General features: G+C 40.2%; 1 protein-coding gene across 8 annotated transcripts in view; it reads right to left on the bottom strand.

Moving 5' to 3' along the window:
* Nucleotides 1-23,805, bottom strand: part of ATG5 (autophagy related 5) — a 191,533-nt gene that overhangs the window by 140,920 nt on the left and 26,808 nt on the right. For all 8 annotated transcript variants that reach the window (XM_070073741.1, XM_070073744.1, XM_070073739.1 and 5 more), the window contains one exon: nucleotides 8,433-8,511. In XM_070073741.1, coding sequence (XP_069929842.1) covers nucleotides 8,433-8,511 — 79 coding nt within the window. The remainder of the gene's footprint in view (nucleotides 1-8,432; nucleotides 8,512-23,805) is intronic.

Raw genomic sequence — 23,805 nt, 5'->3', positions numbered from 1 at the left:
CACCCGCACGGGAGACCTGGAGGAAGCTCCTGACTCCTGGCTTTGAATCGGCACACCTCTGGCCGTTGCAGCTATCTGGGGAGTACCTGCAGATGGAAGACCTCTCTTTCTGTCTCTACCTCTCTCTATAACTCTGTTTTTCAAATTAAAAAAAAAAAAAAAAAAAAAGAGCAAGAGCTGGTGGGGCCGGCACTGTGGTGCGGTAGGTTAATCTTCCACCTGCGGCACCAGCATCCCATATGGGTGCCGGCTCCTGTTCCATGTTCCAGCTGCTCCTCTTCCAATCCAGCTCTCTGCTATGGCCTGGGAAAGCAGTAGAGGACGGCCCAAGTACTTGGGCCCCTGCATCCACATGTGAGATCTGGAGGAAGCTCCTGGCTACGGATCAGCCTAGCTCTGGCCGTTGCGGCCATTTGGGGAGTGAATCAGCAAATGAAAAACCTCTCTGTTTCTTCCTCTCACTGTTTGTACCTCTACCTCTCAAATAAATAATAAATAAAATCTTAAAAAAAAAAAAAAAAGAGCTAGAGCCAAGACTTAAACCCAAGCACTCCAATATGATACAGGCAACCCAAGCGGTATCTCAATCACTACACCAAATTCGATGAGAATCTAGTCATCAATCACATCACCACTCCTTTTTATGTTATTTTTCTGGCTGCTTTCAAAATTTCCTCTTACAATTCATTTTCAGCAGTTTGTTTTTAATGGATCCACAGCACCTTGTCTAACATTTATTTCCTCCTAGGCCTGGCAGAGTATCACCTAGGCATCTGTAACACAGCCCTCAGCCAAGTAACCTTTGAGAACAAGCCCACCCTCCACTCTGCCCCCAACATACACATACTTTGGCTTCCTGTTACTCTGCCTAGCAAGTTTCAGCAACATGTCAGCAGTCTAGAACTCCATTCTCTCCATCCTCACCCTGTCCTGCTCCCCATGCCACTGCCAAGTAACTGTCCCAAAGCACAGAGATGTGCTAAACATGGGGCTCACCTTATTTTCTCCCTTTCTCCTAACATCCTGTGCTGGAAACAAGGGGGTTTCAGAAAAGGGTTGTAGAAAATGTGTATTATGTCTTAATCCCATCTTCCATGAAATTTCTGAAACATCCTCATGTATTCTGCCCTATTTTATAGCTATTTGTATCTGTAGGAAAAAAATTGAATATTGGGTGCTCTATTCTAGCCAAAAGGTCAACAAATATTTGATGAATAAATCAATAACTAAAGAACTTATTTCATAAAGTTCTAAGAATATATGAGCCTCCATGATCTCTACTTCCTATGCTTTCTACTTTTCTATAATCTCTTGCCACTTGAATGTGGGCCAAATATTGCTTCTAATCAAAAGAACACAGCAATGGTCATGGGATGTTCACTGGTAAGTAAGTCATGTTATGTAAGGTTCTGTCTCGACAGCTAGCAGACTAGCTCTAGACTCTTGACCTGAAGTAGGCTAAGTTGGGAAAGGCCACGTGGCAAGAACTGCAAGCACTCTTTGGGTGCAGAGTACCTCTGACAGCCAACAAGACAACAGGGCCCTCAATCCCACCACTACAATGAAATGAATCTGCCAGCAACGCCATTGAGCACGCAAACAGTTCTTCCTCAGTCAAGCTTCTGGATAAAAATGCAGCCAAGCAAACACCTTCACTGCACACTTTGATTTTTTTTTATTTTTTTTTATTTTTATTTTATTTATTTTTTTTTTTTGACAGGCGGAGTGGACAGTGAGAGAGAGAGACAGAGAGAAAGGTCTTCCTTTGCCGTTGGTTCACCCTCCAATGGCCGCCGCGGCCGGCGCACTGCGGCCGGCGCACCGCGCTGATCCGATGGCAGGAGCCAGGAGCCAGGTGCTTTTCCTGGTCTCCCATGGGGTGCAGGGCCCAAGCACCTGGGCCATCCTCCACTGCACTCCCTGGCCACAGCAGAGGGCTGGCCTGGAAGAGGGGCAACCGGGACAGAATCCGGCGCCCCGACCGGGACTAGAACCCGGTGTGCCGGCGCCGCAAGGCGGAGGATTAGCCTAGTGAGCCGCGGCGCCGGCCTTCACTGCACACTTTGAAATCCTAAGCACAGGATCCAGGTGAATCTAAATCTAGAAACTGTGAAAGAAGAAATCTAAATTGTTAAAGTTGTTACATTTGTGGTACTTCATTCACAGAAATAGCCGATATCAAACAGCCACAATATTTATAGCCGAGAAGGGAACTCAGGGGCCGGTGCTATGGCATAGTGGGTAGAGCCGCCGCCTGCAGGGCCAGCATCCCATATGGGTGCCGGTTCGAGTCCCAGCTGCTCCACTTCCGATCCAGCTCTCTGCTATGGTCTGGGAAAGCAATAGAAGATGGCCCAAATGCTTGCGGCCCTACATCCATATGGGAGACCTGCAGGAGGCTCCTAGCTTCGGATCGGCGTAACTCTGGCCATTATGGCCAACTGGGGAGTGAACCAACGGATGGAAGATCTCTCTCTCTCTGCCTCTCCTTCTTTCTGTGTAACTTTGACTTTCAAAAAAATAAATAAATCTTTTAAAAAAAGGGGGGGGGGAGGTGGCAAACCCAGTGGTAGAAGCAAGGGTAATTCATGAAGCAGAGGCTGTAGCAAGGAAAGCTATTTCAGACCTCTATCATCAACACTAATGGAAGCAGCAGAAATAGGGCAAATTTCACTTGCAAGAAAATTCAACAGCGGTTCAATTTCTTGCAAGGCCAAGAACCAAACATTGTAATTAGCCTAACAAGAGGACTCTGTCCATCAGAAAAGAGGCTTGGCAGTCATACAAGCAATACACAAAGAAGAGTCAGGTCCAGTGGCAGTGTCCTTTCCCGCAGACTAGGAAATACAGAGTGCCTTGGTCCAAAAACCTAACTTGTCTTGTCCCTGGCGATCAGTAGAATTTGGCACATAAGTACTTATCTTAATGCTGATCATCATTTTGCTAACAAATATAAGTTGTTACCCCTAATAACTGCTGTCAAAATTTTAAATTAAGATGTCTGTTCTTATCAAAACCAAATTAGCATCATGTTACCAGGAGCAAAAAGAAGAGAAACACCACAGCGTGACTGGATTTGTTTACTCTATTCAATAAATTTTATTTAGGTTACACAACAGAGCTGAAGCTTTAAAAGAGCCCATTGCCTTCATCTGATTTCACAAAGTTTCTAAATCATATTGCTCTTTTTTTAAAATTCCACACACAATGAGCAATTTTGTGATTATAATTAAGCTTTGCAAACAGCATATGTATAGAATTAATGGGGAGAAGGAAAACAAGAAAACAGAAACAGAGTGTAGGAAATAAAGCGAGAGTAACAACATGTTAACAAGTGGCAAATCCAGGTGAGTGTACATCAGCTGCGACTGGCCCACTCTCAACTCTTCCAAAGTAAGTTTGAATATTTGAGATAGAAATGAGATTTTTTTAAAGTAAGCTAATCAAGTTTAAGTCTCAAAAATGCTCTCAAATCCCGTAAGGAAAGCCTGAAGTAGACATCACTTCCATTTCTGTTTTGGAAAATAAACATGGCAAAGTAAATATCCAAATCTATGAATTTTAAAGCAGTTAACATGTTACAATCATTTCTCTCCAAGAATACAAAATGCAAAAATTCCCATTAAAACATTTGTTGGTTCTACAGATGGTTATTATTGACTTTTAAAGCTTTGTTTTCCCTAAACTCTTGTTATGCAACATGTGGCCTGAAGGACCAACAGCCTCATATCACCTGTGAACCTAGAAACACAACACCCCTACCCAGGCTGAAACCTACACCCAGAAACTGCACTTTAGCAAGATAAGCATGTAATTCTAAAGAAAACACTCTGAAATGTGAGAAGCACTACTGTAAATACTAACATACATTTACCATAGACATGAAGAACCTATTCAAACCACTGGAGTCAATGTCAATTAAAAATCAGAGAAAAATGTCTACTTGAAAACTTCTTCACAAGCATTGTTTTCAAGAATTGAATCTGAACTCCAAATGATCAAAATCAAGGAAGTTCTCTTGAAGGCTTTAGTGCTGCACAAAATTTAATTTAAAAAAACTTTGAAAACAACTATAAAACAAAGTCTAAGAAGCCTGGTTAGAGCACAAACATCATGTGGCATCCTCAATACAATACTGTAAAAGATAAAATTCATACCAGAACATCAACTGATAGAACTATTGCTTGATAAATGCAATTTGTTGAGTAAACTGTTTTTTTGGGGTGATACTGATACACACACACACACACACACACACATTTCTTCACTAAAAGTATTGCTTTTCTGCAAACTGACATTTATTCAGTTTCAATATAATCAATCAAAACCCAGAAGATAGCACAATAAGGCAGGCCTGCAAGCTATTGATTTTTTTTTTAATTTTTATTTTTGATAGGCAGAGTGAACAGTGAGAGAGAGAGAGAGAGAGAGAAAGGTCTTCCTTTTCCATTGGTTCACCCCCAATGGCTGCTGTGGCCAGCGCACCGCGCTGATCCGAAGCCAGGTGCTTCTCCTGGTCTCCCATGGGGTACAGGGCCCAAGGACTTGGGCCATCCTCCACTGCACTCCCGGGCCACAGCAGAGAGCTGGACTGGAAGAGGAGCAACCGGGACAGAATCTGGCGCCCCGACCGGGACTAGAAGAACTCAGAGTGCTGGTGCCGCAGGTGGAGGATTAGCCTATTGAGCTATGGCAGCGCCGGCCAAGCTATTGATTTTATACCTGAAACAACCTTTCAGATAAGCTGGGTCCAGACACAACCCTAAATCTAAATAAAAGGAACTTAGTACAGTATATAGAAAAAAGTCTCATCAACAATTGTCTTCCAACACAGGCAAGGATCAGAAAGACTACGAGAAAACTTAAAATGTCTTTTGTAATGTCATGATTAATGACAGATTCTTACAGCTGATTTTTCTAATAATCTTTCTACTGGAAAGAAAAAGTTATGATCTATTAGGGACTCCAAAGAGCTTATTTTTATGTGGTTTATACTATTGATATTTACTTTATTAGATATGAGAACTCATATATTTAAAAAACCTCATTTCAATGAAAAAAACTGTATTTTCCGGAACAATAAGTTTCTTTTAAAAAAAAAAGTAGGGAACAACTGGCATTATTTTACATTTTTGCAATCTCTTTAACATCTTAATAGAAGATAGATGGATTATCTGATTTGCATCTCTGTTCAGTATTTTGCGATATATTGTTTTTACTAAAATATATAATAAAGCTAAGCTCATCACAATATATACTCAGAGTTGGAAAAAGGTATATTTTAAGAGCCTTTTCACACTTATGGGTATTCTCTGTAGATCTTCAAAAGTCGATAACATTTCACTTAATGAAAATTTTTTTTGAATCAGCTATTAAGACAACCAATCTGATCAGAGAGTTCTTTAAAAATAAAAACTGCCAAGATCACACTGGTATGTGTTTTCCAAAATTTCAGTTCTCACTTAAAACTTCAAATTTTATCATTGGCAATAAATGTTATCATTTTCCTTGCAGTAAGAGTTCACTCATTCATTTTCAAGAAAACAAAGGATACACACCCAAGTCTGAACAAGCAAAGCTTGTCTGTCAGTCATTCAAGTAAAACAATGGCGTTCTAAGGAAAAAGTGGCTAGTTCAGCTAGCAACTAAACAAAGGCACATATGCTTTTCCTCAAGACAACCACACTTGGCATGCCACAGAAGGTCTTTAGATGTATTTTCCATTTCATCCCAATGTATTAAAATGACATGCATCTAAGAATAAGATCAATAACTTGTACTGTTGCACTGAGAACAGTCTTAAGTAACCTCACATTCTTTATATCGTAGATGTATAGTTGTACAGACTGCAGTGACCACCAGCATCGTCTGGAGCACTGTCTTGCTTTGTGCTAGGTGCCAACAGTTTTAACCATCATTGTTTTTGCATATCAATGCAAAATTTAACACAGTGGGTAGGGCAAGTAACATCTCAGTAATATATGGAGCAGATTTGACCTGACAGCCACCTTAAAAGGGTTTCTTGGTACACAGATCACTGTGAGACCCTCTGCTTGTTATCAAGCCTATCACTACTACAATCCATTGACTCATGTAATCAATAACTACAGACAGCTTTTTACATAGCATCAGCTAGGTACTATGAAGTGTCTTGAGTATCTGAATGTCTTTGTGTCATCCACTTACTTATCCCAAGCTCCTATAACAGTGCCTAGTTGGCATACAGCAGGATCAATAACTGCTGAATGGATGAATGGATGGATGGATAGCTATGATAAATTCGAACCCAAATTTTAGTTTTTTACAGTATTTCACACGCAAAAAATGAACAAGTTATCTATCTACTGGAATTATTTTATTGCTTTTTGAAGTTAAGATAAAAGACTTGTTAAGCAACATGGGACCTCTATTCTCAATTTGTTTGAAGTGGTTTTATCTTCAAACCACACTGAAGTTAAATTGTTGTACATACAGGCAGTCCATGCTGTGCATGTATAAGAGTAACTGAAATTCATGCACATCGAAACCATGTGGTCAATCTATATGGTCTGCAGTTACCCAAGATCTTCAATAACATAATACTGTACAAGAAACATTAGTACTACTGTATAGAGAAACAAGCACTCACGATCTACAAGCTCATTTTCAGTAAAACTAGATGAAAAAAGCATCAGGAAAACCACTTGAGTGGCTTTCAGGCAGTGTCACTGAAGACATACCTATTATAAGAAAGCAAACTAGAAGCTGAAATTTTATTTATTTATTTATTTTTTTTGGACAGGCAGAGTGGACAGTGAGAGAGAGAGACAGAGAGAAAGGTCTTCCTTTCTTCCGTTGGTTCACCCCCCAATGGCCGCTACGGCTGGCGTGCTGCGGCCGGCGCACTGCGTTGATGTGAAGCCAGGAGCCAGGTGCTTCTCCTGGTCTCCCATGTGGGTGCAGGGCCCAAGCACTTGGGCCATCCTCCACTGCACTCCCGGGCCACAGCAGAGAGCTGGACTAGAAGAGGAACAACCGGGACAGAATCCAGCACCCCGACCGGGACTAGAACCCAGGGTGCTGGAGCTGCAGATGGAGGATTAGCCAAGTGAGCCGCAGCGTCAGTCCGAAATGTTTTTAAACTCTACATGTCTCCATCCCACTACCTACTGTAACATGAGAATCTTTGCCAGTGATCAACCAGCAGAAGTGCTTTCCAGTTGTCAATTTGTGAATTAGGGCTTGGTGAACGGAGCAGAAGCAAGGTGGCTGGGGGAAACAGGAACCAGCACATTATAATACACGGAGACAAAATTAGGCTGCATGGATTTTTTTTTTTTTTTTTTGACAGAATTAGACTATGAGAAAGAGAAAGGTCTTCCTTCCTTTGGTTCATCCCCTAAATGGCCGCTATGGCCAGCACTGTGCCGATCCGAAGCCTGGAGCCAGGTGCTTCCTCCTGGTGGCCCATGTGGGTGCAGAGGCCCAAGCATTTGGGTCATCCTCCGCTGCCTTCCCGGGCCACAGCAAAGAGCTGGACTGGAAGAGGAGCACCTGGGATTAGAACCTGGAGCCCATATGGGATGCAGGCACTGCAGGCGGAGGATTAACCAAGTGAGCCACAGCGCCGGCCCCCAGGTGCCCAGATTTTAGCCTATTCTTAAAAAATACAAGCACGAACACCTCTCAAAACAGGCATCTTATCTTTGGACTTCTGTTTCATCCTTCCTAATTTGATCAAAACAGCTTTAAGAATTAATAGTGTTGGCCGGTGCCACAGCTCACTAGGCTAATCCTCCGCCTGCGGCGCTGGCACCCCGGGTTCTAGTCCCGGTTGGGGCGCCGGATTCTGTCCCGGTCACTCCTCTTCCAGTCCAGCTCTCTGCTGCGGCCCAGGAGGGCAGTGGAGGATGGCCCAAGTCCTTGGGCCCTGCACCCGCATGGGAGACCAGGAGGAAGCACCTGGCTCCTGGCTTAGGATCAGTGAGGTGCGCTGGCCGCAGCACGCCAGCCGCGGCGGCCATTGAGGGTGAACCAACGGCAAAGGAAGACCTTTCTCTCTGTCTCTCTCTCTCACTGTCCACTCTGTCAAAAAAAAAAAAAGGAATTAATAGTGTTACGTTCTCCTGCTTTTTACCACCATGCCCATATCAACACCCAGGATATCTGACTTTTAAAAATGGATATAATTTTTAAAACTCTTAAAAATTTTAAACAGTCTCTTCAACTCTACTAAAGAAAAAGGCACTTAAGACACTAGAAGTTAAAGTGGTTTTCCAAAGAATTAGGACAAAATTTAAAAATATTTCATAGATGAACTCTAATGGAAGCTTATAAACAAGAAAATGTCATTGAAAAAGAGATAAATAACTTCATTTTTAAAAAAACAAATTCTACAATAAATGCAGTACCACTACAAGTAGGACAAAAGTGAAATGCTATTTAAATTATACCTTAAAATGGACTGTGATGTTCCAAGGAAGAGCTGAACTTGATGCAAGAAGATCAAATAGCAAACCAATTGGATAATGCCTAAAAATAAAAAAGTATATTTTAAGAGAAAAAAATATGGAAAATTGCTACTACAACTTCAAAATAAACTGCCAGCAAACATTCTAACACTAAATATCAGTAGCTTTAACCACAGATCAAAAGAAGGTAACAAATGTTATAAGCCAGGGCCTTTGTGAAATCCTGTGCAAGTATTAGGTGGCTTTCTTCTAACCACTTCATTCCCCACAGAATCATCCATATTCACAGTGGGACTCAAAGGCACAATATGACAAGACATTGTTGTTTCTCTGTGTTGCAGTGTCTAATTATCACCCCAGTTTTAAAATGACAGTTGTTTATCTAGAAGTTTACTTAAATTTATTTTTTTTGAATCAGAGTACTTTTTTTTAACTTTTATTTAATAAATATAAATTTCCAAAGTACAGCTTTTGGATTACAGTGCCCCCCCCCATAACTTCCCTCCCACCCACAACCCTCCCATCTCCCACTCCCTCTCCCTCTCCCATTCCATCACATCAAGATTCATTTTCAATTATCTTTATATACAGAAGATCAATTTAGTATATATTAAGTAAAGATTTCAACCGTTTATACCCACACAGAAACACAAAATGTAAAGTACTACTTGAGTACTAGTTACAGCATTAATTTACATTGTACAACACATTAAGAACAGAGATCCTACATGGGAAGTAAGTGCACAGTGACTCCTGTTGTTGACTTAACAATTGACACTCTTGTTTACGACGTCAGTAATCACCCTAGGCTCTTGTCATGAGTTGCCAAGGCTATGGAAGCATTCTGAGTTTGCCGACTCTGACATTATTTAGACAAGGTCATAGTCAAAGTGGAAGTTCTCTCCTCCCTTCAGAGAAAGGCACCTCCTTTGATGGCCCATTCTTTCCACTGGGATCTCACTCACAGAGATCTTTCATTTAGGCTCGCCTTTTTTTTTTTTTTTTTTTTTTTTTTGCCAGAGTGTCTTGGCTTTCCATGCCTAAAGTACTCTAATGGGCTCTTCAGCCAGATCCAAATGCCTTAAGGGCTGATTCTGAGGCCAGTGTGCTGTTTTGGATATCTGCCATTCTATGAGTCTGCTGCGTATCCCGCTTCCCATGTTGGATTGTTCTCTCCTTTTAAATTTTTTTATTTTAAATCAACCTAAAAGTTTAGAAAATTTTAAGAATCAAAATGAGCACCTAAAAACCATGCAATTCACATGTTCTATGTTAATACTAATAATATTATACAGTATAAATTTCTAGCCTTTTGTCTATACATATATATATACGTAAATATAGATTAGGAACATCCCTTACAACTATCCTTCAACCTGCTTTTCAGCACACAAATTATAACATCAATACTTCCAAGTTACTGAGTATTATTTTGAAACCTGATTCTCTCTCTTTTTTTTTTTTTTTTTTAAGATTTATTTGAAAGTCAGAGTTAGAGAAAGGAGGGGAGATAGAGATAATCTTCTATTAGCTGGTTTACTCTGCAAATGGCTGCAACAGCCAGAGCTGAGCCAGGTGCCAGGAACTTCATCTGGGTCTTCCACATGGGTGGCAGGGGTTCAATCACTTGGGACAAGTTCCATTGCTTTTCCCACGCCAGTAGCAGGGAGCTGATTCGAAGTAGAACAGCCAGGACACAAACCAGCATCCATAAGGGATGCCTGTGTCACAGGTGGCAATTTCACCAACTATACACAATGCTGGCATGCTTCATATTATTTTTAAGAAATAAATTTTGTCTTCTTAAACAAGAGAACATTTCTTAAATAACCATTACTCACACTGAAACAAGTTACTTCACAATAAAAATCAATGATACAAATCTTGCAGAAATCAATGGGCCAACCTTATTTTTTTAAGTTATCCTTCTAAAAGATCCAAAGTAAGGCAGCCTAATTAGTGAATTAGAATTAGATAATGTTCCCAATAAAGGCAAAAAGAAGCATATATGACATTATATAAAATCTGCTTTTTATCTATGTTATCTATTATTAACTTACTTCTAGATTTAAGAGCTGTAAGATTTGAAAACATTTCCAACTGCAATCATAGTGAGTAATCCTGACCAAGATGCAAACATAAAAGTTTCTTCAAAAGGCTTTTGGAGATATGGAATTAAATATTAATATTAAATAAATTAAATATTTTTATATTAAATTAAAATTTGAAGTTACCCAGCTGATGGAAGACCTTTCTCTCTCTCTTTCTCTCTCTCTCTCTCTCTCCATATCTGTTTGTCCCTCCCTCTCTACCTCATCTCCCTCTCTGTAATTCAGCCTTTCAAATAAATAAACCTTCAAAAAACTTACAGAAATACACAAACAATAAATGTCTAAGGACAAAAGGAACATAGGGTATTCTCATCAATTTTGTCATTTAACAGAAGGACTTTTTATCACATGCTCTGTTATGGTAAGAACCTGTACCATTCCATTTTCTCAAAATGATATGTACAGGGCCGGCATAGTGGCATAACAGGTTAAGCTGCTGCCTGCAGCTCTGGCATCCCATATGGGTGCCAGTTATGAGACCTGGCTTCAGATTCAGCTCCCTGCTAATGGCTTGATAAAGCAGTGGAAATGACCCAAATGTTTGGGCCCCTGCACCCACATAGGAAACCTGGAAGAAGCTCCTGGCTCCTAGCTTTGGCCTGGCATAGCCCCAGCTGTTTCAGCCATTTATGGAGTGAACCAGCAGATGGAAAATTTCTCTATATGTCTTTTCCTCTCTAACTATGCCTTCAAGTAGATAAAAATGTAAAAATGAAAATAAAAGGATATGTGACAGTATTCTTTCATTTATTATGTCATTTATACACAATTTACTTGACAGCAGGTAATGCCAAATGCAGATTTGCATACAAAATTGATCAAAAGGAATCAGATAATGTAGAAATGAGGAAAAAAATATTAGACTGATCATTCTAACTAGTGTCTGGTAACATAAAAAGAAAGTACAAAAAAAATGAGCTGACAAATGTTTTATAAATTTCTTCAAGTACTGCTATCAAGTATAGGAAGAGCCAGAAGAAATGATAAGCTAGAACCTCTTTGAGGCCCATCTGAATGTAAAAACTGATGAGCAGTCAGCTGCATGCAGAGAATCCTGCCCATTTCAGAAACCTTCAAACTGTATGTTAACGATCATTAGAATTCTTATTAAAATTGTCTTTGACTATGACCTTGTCTAAACAAGATAAGAGTCGGAGAACTCAAAAGGCTTCCATAGCCTTGGAAACTCATGACTGGAGCATAGGGAGATTACTGATGCCATAAACAGGAGTGTCAATTTGTAAAGTCAACAACAGGAGTCACTGTGCACTTACTCCTCTTGTAGGATCTCTGTCCTTAATGTGCTGTACATTGAGATTTAATGCTATAACGAGTATATTTCACTTTGTGTTTCTATGGGGGTGCAAACTGTTGAAATCTTTACTTAATGTATACTAAACTGATCTTCTGTTAAAAAAAAAAAAAAAAGAAATTAGCAATTCCCAACTTGACTCTCACTGGGATTAAACATGACAATAGGTCTGATCTGATTTCATCATCATTTAAAAAATCATCTATTATTTTTCACTTTATGTTTCTGTGTGGGAGCAAACTGTTGAAATCTTTACTTAATGTATGCTAAGCTGATCTTCTGTTTATAAAGAGAATCGAAAATGATTCTTGATGTGAGTGGAAGGGGAGAGGGAGTGGAAAAGGGGAGGGTTGCGGGTGGGAGGGACGTTATGGGGGGGAAGCCATTGTAATCCATAAGCTGTACTTTGGAAATTTATATTCATTAAATAAAAGTTAAAAAAAAGAATTCTTATTAAAATTGTAACACATTACTACTTTATTCTTTTTAAAATTACACACAAAATTACTTTAAAAATGTATTTTTTATAAAAGTTCATTGATCCTTATGTTAAATGATGATGACCCTTTTTCCTTGTATTCCATGAATTCTGACGCCTAAAATTATATTTAAATTTAAATAGGAGGTGAGCTTTGTGGTGGAGCAGATTAGGTTACACTGCCTGCTACACTGGCATCCCACATGGGCTATGGTTCATACCCCAGATGCTCTGCTTCTGATCCAGCTCCCTGCTAATGGACGACAAAAGCAAAAGATGGCCCAAGTGTTGGGGCTACCCATGTGTAAGACCTGGAGAAGCTCCTGGCTTTGGCCTGGCCTAGCCCTGGTTTCTCTCGCTTGCTGTCTGTGTGTGTCTCTCTCTCTGTAACTCTGACGTTCAAATAAATAAATAAATCGTTTTAAAAAAATTTCATACATGGTGCTGTGGTGTATTAGGTTAAGCTTCCGCCTGGCATCCCATATGGGTGCAGGTTTTAGTTCCAGGTGCTCCACTTCTAATCTATCTCCCTGATAATGTGCCTGGGAAAGCAGCGGAATATGACCCAAATGCCTGGGCCTTTACACCCACGTGGGAGACCCAGATGAAGCTCGAAGCTCCTGGTTCCTGGCTGTGGATTGGCCCAGCTCCAGCTGTTGTAGCCATTTGGGGAGTGAATCAGCAGATGGAAGACCTCTCTCTCTCTTTCCCTCTGTAACTCTGTCTCAAATGAAAATAAATAAATCTTTAAAAAAATTTTAATGCATATAAAGTACTAACATAAACATCCTAAATTCTCATAATGTAGTGGTTAATAATTATGATGTAATAATATTGAAAAAATAAAATTGAAACAGGAAAGCTTAGGATAAACATTATATCTATTATAAAAATCTACAATTCTTATGTGATTCAATGCAGATGTTTATGCCATAATGATTTGATGAGATTATTCCCAACAAAGGTCTTATCTGAATTAACTGGTTCCCAGATTTCCGAATTCTGATTGACCTACTACCATTCAAGAAAATCTGTATAAAAAACACGACTTACAAAAACACACACACTGCAATCTGACTTACATCAAGGAATTCAAAAGTACTAATTTATACAACTCCTTTAAACAGATACTTGGTTTTGTCGGGAGGCCCCTAACCCACAACACACAAACCACATAAACCATAACTGTAGTAAATCATAATGCAGTCATTTGGCTGTTATGTTGCTATTCCTGCCATCTAATTTAAATTTTATAGAAAAAAGAAGCATAGAAATACTTGTATGTCCCATAGGAGGACTCAGTGAGTTAAGGGCTCAATTTATTGTCCTATTTTTTTAAAATGACTACATCAGATTATTTTATGTTAGGTCTATTTTCACATTTTAACTTTTTTTTTCTATTCTTTACACTGTTCTAGTCTTTCCCAAATTCAATACTCAAAATGAACATATTAAAATTTATTTGTTGAAGTTCCTTCTTCCTTGTCCTATTACTAACTGTTCACATATACTGACGTGCATGTGGTTCTCACTGTGGAGCTGTAATGGATATGGCTCAGAAGGGAGTTCATTCTAGTTTAACTATCTCTCTATTCAGTCAGCAAATCAGGTATTCCAAGATTATCATTGAAAGCATCCTCACCAGGGCCAGCGCTGTGGTGTAGTGGATAAAGCCGCTACCTGCAGTGCCAATATCCCATATAGGTGCCAGTTCGAGACCCAGCTGCTCCACTTCTGATCTTGCTCTCTGCTACTGTCTGGGAAAGCAGTAGAAGATGGCCCAAGTGCTTAGGCCACTGCACCCAGGTGGGAGACTCTGAAGAAGCTCCTGGCTCCTGACTTCAGATCGGCTCAGCTCCGGCCACTGCGGCCATTTAGGGAATGAATCATCAGATGGAAGACCTCTCTCTCTCTCTCTCTCTGCCTCTGCGTAACTCTGCTTTTTAAATAAATAAATATGACTTGAAAAAGGAAGGAAAGAAGGAAGGAAGGAAGGGAGGAAGGAAGGGAGGAAGGAAGGGAGGGAGGGAGGGAGAGGGAGAGGGAGAGGGAGAGGGAAAGGGAGAGAGAGAGAGAGAGAGAGAGAGAGAGAGAGAGAGAGAGAAAGAGACAGAGAAAGAAATTAAGAAAGGAAGAGAAAGAAAAGAATCCTACCATCTTAGAGAACTACTGCCCTCAGTCCATTTCACAGATATAAATGCACCCTATTCTGAAATTTGCTCCATTAGTGACTTACTGGCAAAAAGATTTCACTGAATTTAAAAAAGGTATAATTACAAATGCAAATCAAAGTAAGGTCATGATCACAATCAGTTTTGCCTTTCTCTACAAGTGGCACAAATACCAATAGGTGTGGAGAACGATGTTTGCACAGCTTTCTAAGCATATTTTTACTCAGGGATAGTCTACACATAAAACACTATACAATTCACAATTGAAAATCCGTTTTACAGAATATATAACTCCAGCAAATCACAACCTTAATAAAAAGGAAAAAAATGACTAGAAATGAGAAAAATCCATATAGCATTTGACTGAAATATTAAAATACTTTTCAAAGAAAAATTATAAAATGGCTTTGACTAAAGCACTTTGTTAAAATTTACTATTGAACTCAGTTTTAATATTAAATTCGAAGTCATTTTATTATATCCACAATCCCCATAAATATTTGCTTTAAAAAAAAAGATTTAATTGAAAGTTAGAGTTAGAGAGGGAGGGAGGGACAGAGAGAGATCTTATATCTGCTAGTTTACTCCCTAAATGGTCACAATGGCTGGGGCTGGGCCAGGCACCTGGAACCTGGAATGCCATTCAGGTCTCCCACATTGGTGGCAGGATCTTTCATACTTGGGCCATCTTCCACTGCTTTTGCAAGTGCATTGGCAGGGAAACGGAAAGGAAGTGGAGCAGCTGGTACTTGAACCGAAGCTCAAATGAGATGCCAGCATCGCAGCAATGACTTAAACAATGCTGGCCCCGATGTTTGCTTTTTATTTCCAAATCAAAAAGTAGTTTTGGGGCCTGGCATTATGACATAGCAGGTAAAGCAGGTGCCTGTGATCTTGGCATCCCGTATGGGCACTGGTTTGAATCCCAGCTGCTCCATCCACTTCCCATCCTGATCTCTGCTATGGCTTGGGAAAGCAGAAGAGGACAGCCCAAGTGCTTGGGCCCCTGCACCCATGTGAGAAGCCCAGAAGAAGCTCCTAGATCCTGGCTTCAGTCTGGCCTGGCCCCAGCTATTGTGACCATTTGAGGAGTGAACCAGCAGAAAGGAAGATCTCTCTCTCTCTCTCTCTTTCAAATAACTAAATAAATCATATTAAAAAAGTTTTCAGAATAACTGTCTCACCCTAACTCTGCCTTTCAAATAAATAAATAAATCGTAAAAAAAAAAGGTAGTTCCTACTTATTTTCACAATCCATCCTGAAAATATGTTAATTTAGGCAAAATAAATTTCCCATTTATACACTTGCAAAAGTTTTCTAAATTTTGCACCTGAATACCTAAAACTTATACCAATATTAGCGTTTAGCAGTGTATTCAATACAAGACCCAAGAATTGTTCTCTCAAAATCATTCTAACATATAAGTGACAAAGTGTGAATACCAGCTGTGCTAACAAGAAACCTCACCCTTTAAAACACAATGTTAGAGCACCCTCTGCTGATCAATCTAAGCCTTCTTCAGGAAGCAGATTCTTTCAGCCTTTCCAGTCCCCAAGTAACTTTCTACAGTTAGAGGTACAAAGGAATACAGAGGACAGAGCTCTAATTAGGTAATACTTTCTTGGAAGCTTCTGTAAGCTAACAATATGTTTATTAAGAATTCATTACCACTGTTCGTATAGATTTTTCTACTCTAATTTGAACAAAATAACATATGCAATTAAAACAGGGAACTACAAAACAGAATGTAAGCAGCTGTGCTGTTAAGAGCCCTGAAAACCTAGGCCCTGGGACCGGAACTGGACTGTAGTGGGTAAAGCCACTGCCTGCGTGCCAGCCTCCCCTATGGGCGCCAGTTCAATTACCGGCTGCTCCATTTCTGATACAGCTCTCTGCTATGGGCTGGGAAAACAGTAGAAGATGGACCAAGTCCTTGGGAGACTGCACTCACGTGAGAGACTCAGAAGAAAAGCTCCTGTCTCCTAGCTTCAGATTGGCCTAGATCCAGCTGTTGCAGCCACTTGGGGAGTGAACCAGCAGATGGAAGACTTCTCACTGTTCTCTCTCTCTGCCTCTCTATAACTGTGCCTTTCAAATAAATAAATATATGTTAAAAAATGAAAACCTGGCCGGCGCTGCGGCTGACTAGGCTAATCCTCCACCTACGGCGCCGGCACACTGGGTTCTAGTCCCGGTCGGGGCACCGGATTCTGTCCCGGTTGCCCCTCTTCCAGGCCAGCTCTCTACTGTGGCCCGGGAGTGCAGTGGAGGATGGCCCAAGTCCTTGGGCCCTGCACCCGCATGGGAGACCAGGAGAAGCACCTGGCTCCTGGCTTCGGATCAGTGTGGTGCGCCAGCCACAGCGGCCATTGGAGGGTGAACCAATGGTAAAGGAAGACTTTTCTCTCTGTCTCTCTCTCTCTCTCTCTCACTCTCCACTCTGCCTGTCCAAAAAAAAAAGAAAAGAAAAGAAAAGAAAAGAAAACCTCGGTCCTGTTAGCTTCAGTTATTTCACATACTTCTTTAGTTTTCTAAATAAAAGAAGCTAATTTAGACTCATTCATCCACTTATTGGACAAGCATTTACTTAACACCTGTGACATGCTATAGTTTAAGGGTCAAAGGCCCCCCCCTCAAACATCTCACATAGATATTTGAAGAGTTACAACAACAAATTCGGGGCCGGCACTGTGGCTTAGCGGGTAAAGCGGCAGCCTGCAGTGCCAGAATCCCATATGAATGGCAGTTTGAGTCCCACCTGCTCCACTTCTGATCCAGCTCTCTGCGATAGCCTGGGAAATCAGTAGAAGATGGCCCAAGTCCTTGGGCCTCTGTACCCACATGGGAGACCCAGAAGAAGCTCCTGGCTTTGGATCGGCACAGCTCCAGCCATTGTAGCCAACTGGGGAATGAATCACCAGATGGAAGACCTCTTTCTCTCTTTCTCTGCCTCTCCTTCTCTCTGTGTATAACTCTCACTTTCAAGTAAATAAATAAATCTTTTAAAAGAACAATAAATATGAAGAGACATTAACAATGGCATTAAAATTATTGCTAGTGCCCACTGAGCACTTATCTGTGCCAAGCACTATGCCAAGAATCCTATACATATAGAAACAAGTTGATCAAAGTACAAGGTACAATTGTTAACCCCACTGCACAGATAAGAAAACATGCAGTGGTCAAATAATTTGCACAAGATTATACAGCCAGTAAGTGAATGGCCTGGGATTTGAACCCTGATGCTTGGCTTCAGAGTCAGCATTCTTAACTATGATGTTACTATACACAGTGACAATATGACAGTACAGAAAGTAATCACAAGAGAAGAACTCTAAGGTAGAAGTTTTAAACAGGAATGAAAAAAGAGGATAGAAAAATAAGAAAACACAAATAAATGGGACAAAAATGCTATAAAGGGCAAAAAGAGCCACAACACATCATTCAATATGCATGAAAAGATGTATTTTTTCTTATCTGGAAAGAAGCTGGTTCCCCGTGGGAGACCTGGAAGAAGCTCCTGGCTCCCAGCTCTGGTCTGGCCCAGCACTGGCCATTGCAGCTATCTGGAAAGTGAACCAGTGGATAGAAGATCAATCCCCTTCTCTCTCATTGTCTCTCTGTGTCTCTCCCTCTCCCTGACTTGGCCTTTCATATAAATAAATAAATAAATAATCTATGAAAGGCAGAGTTACAGAGCAAGAGAGGGAGACAGAAAGGTCTTTCATCCACTGGCCCACTCCTCAAACGGCCTCAAGGGCCAGAACTGGGCTGATCCGAAGCCAGGTGCCAGGAGCTTCCTTCCAGTCTCAACATGGGTGCAAGGACCCAAGCATTTGGGCCATCCTCTGCTGCCTTCCCATCCCAGGCTCATTAGCAGGGAGCTGGAGTATAAGTGGAGCAGCCAGGACTTGAACCGGCACCCATAGGGATGTCTGCCTGGCCAAAAAAAAAAAAGAACCAACAAAATTTTTTAAGCTTTTTTTTTTTTGACAGATAGAGTTAGACAGTGAGAGTGAGACAGAGAGAGAGAGAGTTATAGACAGTGAGAGAGAGACGGAGAGAAAGGTCTTCCTTCTGTTGGTTCACTCCCCTAATGGCTGCCACGGCCGGCGCTGCACCAATCCGAAGCCAGGAGCCAGGTGCCTCTTCCTGGTCTCCCACGCAGGTGCAGGCGCCCAAGCACTTGGTCCATCCTCCACTGCCCTCCCGGGGCACAGCAAAGAGTTGGACTGGAAGAGGAGCAACCGGGACTAGAACCCGGCGCCCATATGGGATGCCAGCATCACAGGCAGATGATTAACCAAGTGAGCCACGGCACCAGCCCATGAATCAACAAATTTTAAAGATTCAAAATTACGGTGTATGCTTTAACCATAGGAGAATCAAACTAAAATCAATGGTAGGAAAAGACAACAGAAAAACTTCTAAACACAGAGCTATTAATCACAACTAAATTACCCAAGATCCAAAAGAAAGTTTCAGAGAAGATTTTAAATATATAAACATTTATGAAAATAAAAATATAAGATATTAAAGCTTATGGGATACAGTAAAGGTGCTACTGAAATAAATTTATAGCACAAAACACTTCATAAGTGAAAAGCATTCTATAGATTGGTTACACAACATTGAGAATGTAATTAACATTACTGAAATACCCACTTAAAAATAGTCAAGGTCATAAATTCTGTATGTATTTTACCATAACTAAAAATTTTAAAAAGGTTAAGATCTTAAATAACCTAATTCAAGAGAGTATTATAAGGAAAATAAGCCCAAAGCAAGCAGAGGAAGAAAATGAGAAAGAAAAGGAATCAATGAAATTGAAAATAGAAAAAGAGAGAAATCAAAGAAATAAAGCCTGTTCTTAAAAATAACTTAAGATTGATAAACCTCTATAAAATCTGACAAAAATAAAGATGCACATACCCAGCATCAAGAAAAAAGGAATCAACACCCAGATACTGCAGTCATTAAAAGGTATGTATAACATACCTTATTAAGTATTATTATGTATTACATAAACTTTATGTTCATAAATTCAACAACTTAGAAGAGATGAACCAATTCCTCAAAAACCACAAACAATATTCAACTAAGATAAAATGGACAAGCTAAACAGATCTGTATAAGAGTACTTCAAAAGTTCATGGAAAAAATGGAATTAAAAGTATATTTTATTACCAAAAAACCCTCAAATTGTATACATTCAAATGTATCAAATAAATTGAATTCATTATTAAAAATCTCCCCAGGGGCCAGTGCTGTGGCACAGCAGGTTAAAGCCTTGGCCTGCAGAGCTGGTATCCCAAATGGGTGCTAGTTTGAGTCCCAGCTCCTCCACTTCCGATCCAACTCTCTGCTGTGGCCTGGGAAGGCAGTGGAAAATGGCCCAAGTCCTTGGGCCCCTTTACTCATGTGGGAGACCCAGAGGAAGCTCCTGGATCCTGGCTCCTGGCTTCAGATCAGCTCAGCTCTGGCCATTGTGGCCATTTGGGGAGTGAACCAACGAATGGAAGATCTCTTTATTTGCCTCTACCTCTCTCTGTAACTCTTTCAAAATAAAATAAATCTTTAAAAAAAAAAAAAAAAAAGCTCCCCAAAAAAAGAATCTTTAGGCCCAAGTGATTTCACTGGAGAGTTCTAGCAAACATTTAATGAAGAATTAATACCACTTTAATCAGTCTTTTCCAGAAAAGGCCAGAACACTTCCAAACTCATTTTATAAGGCCAGTAATATAACATCAAATCAAACAAAGACAATACAAAAAAAATTACAATCACTCATGAGCTTAAGAAAAGTCCTTAACAAAATATTAGTAAACTAAATTCAACAATGTATGAAATTAAGTACATACTATGACCAAATAGGATTTACGAAAGGTATGCAAGAGCAGTCTAACATAAAAATTTATGAATATAACCTATTATAGCAACAAACTTAAAAAGTTATATAATATTATACTCTGAGCATTCAAAAAATTGGAAATCTGAGATGCTTCAAAATCTGAAATTTTTTGAGCACAGACATGATGCTGCAATCGGAAAATTCCACACCTGATCGCACATGATAGGGCCTCAGTCAAAACAGATATGCTAAAAGTGTGAAAAATTATTTTCAATCTATGTGTATAAGGTGTATATAGCACATAATAAATGAATTTTGTGTTTAGACTTGGCTATCATTGCCAAGATATCTCCTGTATATGCAACTAATCCAAAATCAGAGATCTGTTTATTTCTGGTCCCAAGCATTTAGATATGGGATACTGAACCTGTATTGATTCAAGAAAAAAATCTGACAAAACCCAACACCTAATTATGATAATTTCTCAGCAAATTAGAATGACCTCAACTTGATAAAAATCATCTACAAAAAACCTCACAGCTAAGAACATAATTAACTGTGGAAACCTAATAATACTCCCCCTAAAACAGAGAGCAGGAAAACATGTCTGCTCTCATCACTTACTCGGATACCAGAAGTCCTAGCCACTCCAATAAGTAGTAAAAGAAAAACAAATAAAAGGCCTAGAGATTGGAAAGAAATAAAAATTATTTACATTTATAGATGACATGACTGTCTCAGAGAAAAACCCAAGGGATCTAAAGCAAAAAGTAAACAAACAAAACCCACTTAGAACAAAAGTAGTTCTGTAAAGTTGTAGAACACAAAAACCAACCACATTTCTGAATATAATTAACATAAAGAAACTGACACTAAATGTTTCTCTTTAAATCTATGGGTTGGCTTATGTCCACACTCAGAGCTGTGGGTGAATGTCTGCAGTGATTTTTTTAATAACAGTCCCAAATGGAAACAATCCATGTGCATCAACTGCTGCATGGATAAACACATAGTGGCCCCACCCTACATGAAGTAATATTCAGCAATAAAAAGGTTAGAAACCACTGATATATTCAAGGATGAGTCTCAAAAGCAGTACTTGAGGTGAAAGAAGCCAGACACAAATTTAACTACATGATTCTATTTACATATGCCATTGTAAAAAAGGCAAACCTGCTGGGACAGAATCAGCTTAGATTGCCAAGAGCTGAAGGTAGGATAATGGGACTTACTATAAAGGACCACAAATGAATTCCGGGAGATAATATAAATACGCTATTACCGTGGTTATAATGGCAATTACACAACTATTCAAATATTCAAACTGCATTCCAAAAAACATGTTTTATCCCATGTAAATTATGCTTGGGATTATTTTTCCTTTCTCACAGAATCTGTTAGTCATGTAGAAAAGAATAGTAACAAAGAATTAACACTAAAGAGAAAACACAACTTGCTCTAACAAATCTGACCATATATGCTATTTCTTAAAAAAAAAAAAAAAAAACAACAACAACAACAACAAAACAAAACTTTAAAGCCAGGCATTTACTTTATTTTCTAAAGATTTTTATTTTACTTACTTGAAAGGCAGAGTTACAGGGAGAGGTAGAAACAGAGAGAAAGAGGTCTTCTATCCATTGGTTCATTCCCCAAATGTCTGCAACAACCGGGGCTGGGCCAGGCCGAAGCCAGGAGCCAGGAGCTTCTTCCAGGTCTCCCACATGGGTGCAGAAGCCTGAGCACTTGGGCCATCCTCTGCTGCTTTCCCAGGTGCATTAGCAGGGAGCTGGATTGGAAGTGGATCAGCCAGGTCCCCAAACCAGCGCCCATATGGGATGCCAGCACTGCAGGCCCCAGGCATTTATTTTAAAAACAAAGCCCCTGCACTCTCATTCTGTCCTACCTACAGGAAGACAGTCACATTTTTATCACTATATGTCCTGATTTGTCTAGGACTTCATTTTGTTTTTGCTCACAATTAAGAACTGTCACCTTATATGAAGACATAAGCTGAAGTCTCTAAATTAGGGATCAGAACCAGGGACAAATTTGTAAAGGGAAAAGGAGTATCAGTCTATGCTCTTTCTTCCTTCTCTTAGAAATTGTCTAGACCGGTGTTTGATTTTCTACCCTGCTTGGATTTATTTAACTCCAAAGAACCAAATCTAAGACACATGCTGCAAATAAATGCTCCTCTAAAGACATTCAAAGCCACTGGCTGAAGTGCCAGTGCTTCAGGTGGTTTGAGTCCTGAAGTGCTTCAGGTGGTTTGAGTCCTGGCTGCTCTGCTTCCTTCCCAGCTCTCTGCCAATGTGCCTGGAAAAGCAGCAGAGGACGGCTCAAGTCCTTGGACCCCTACCACCCAGGTGGGAGACCGGAAAGAAGCTCCTGGCTCCTGCTTTCGGCCTGACCCAGGCGGGGCCATTGTGACTATTTGGGGATTTGAGGAGTGAACCAGAAGAAGGAAGATATCTCTCTCTTTCTCTCCTTCTATCTCTGTAACTCTGCCTTTCAAATAAATAAATAAATCTTTAAAAATAAACAAACAAGAAAAGATACTCAAAAGTCCAAGACTTAACAAAGCCTCAGTGGTGGCTGCTTCCCTTTACTGTAGGGAATTCATAGAATTATTCTATCCTATGAAGTCCCAGGCTTAATGCTAGGTAGATAGAGTCTTTTACGCTCATAGCCTATTTCCAGGAAGATAATTATTTTAACAAGCAGAGAAAAAACATTAAGACTTAGCCCAGAAACCCTCAAGTACTACTTATGCCTCTAAAAGTTATTCATTCCCCCTATATAGGGCGTACCTAAAATAATGAAGAAAAAGATGCATCAGAAGTCATTAGCTGGGGGCCGGAGTTGTGCGCAATGGGCTATAAGGCACCACCTGCAATGACGGCATCCCATACAAGCACTGGTTGAGCCCTGGCCGCTCTACTTGCTATGTGCCTGGGAAAAGCGGCAGAAGATGGCCCCAGGGCTTGGATCACCTGCTCACCTGGGAGACCTGGAGAGAATCCAGGCTCCTGGCTTCAGCACACCCCGTCCCAGCCATTGTGGCCATTTGGGGGCGTGAACCACTGGATGGAAGATCTCTCTCTCTCACTTGCTACCTCTTTCTGTCTCTCTCAACCCGCCCAACTCTGCTTTTCAAATAAATTATAAATCTTTTTTTGAAGTCATTAACTGCAACAAGCTTATAGCATGACATAACTATGAAAATAATCCCACTACTAAAAAGTTAGCAACTCAAAAACTAAAATGAAAAATCCTCAACATAACTGCTTTTCACATAAGCTCTCTCAAAGAGAAAAGAATCTTACTCTTGAGTAAAAGACTTTCAGAAGGGATAAATACTGACAAAGTAGACATGTGGTGCACTTAGGCCAAAATCATTCTTTGGCCAGAACCGGGAGAAACGGGAC

Source organism: Oryctolagus cuniculus, chromosome 5, assembly GCF_964237555.1.
Source record: "Oryctolagus cuniculus chromosome 5, mOryCun1.1, whole genome shotgun sequence".
Lineage (NCBI taxonomy): Eukaryota > Metazoa > Chordata > Mammalia > Lagomorpha > Leporidae > Oryctolagus > Oryctolagus cuniculus.
The sequence above is the reverse complement of the archived record's forward strand: the minus strand, read 5'-3'. Positions and strand labels throughout refer to the sequence as shown.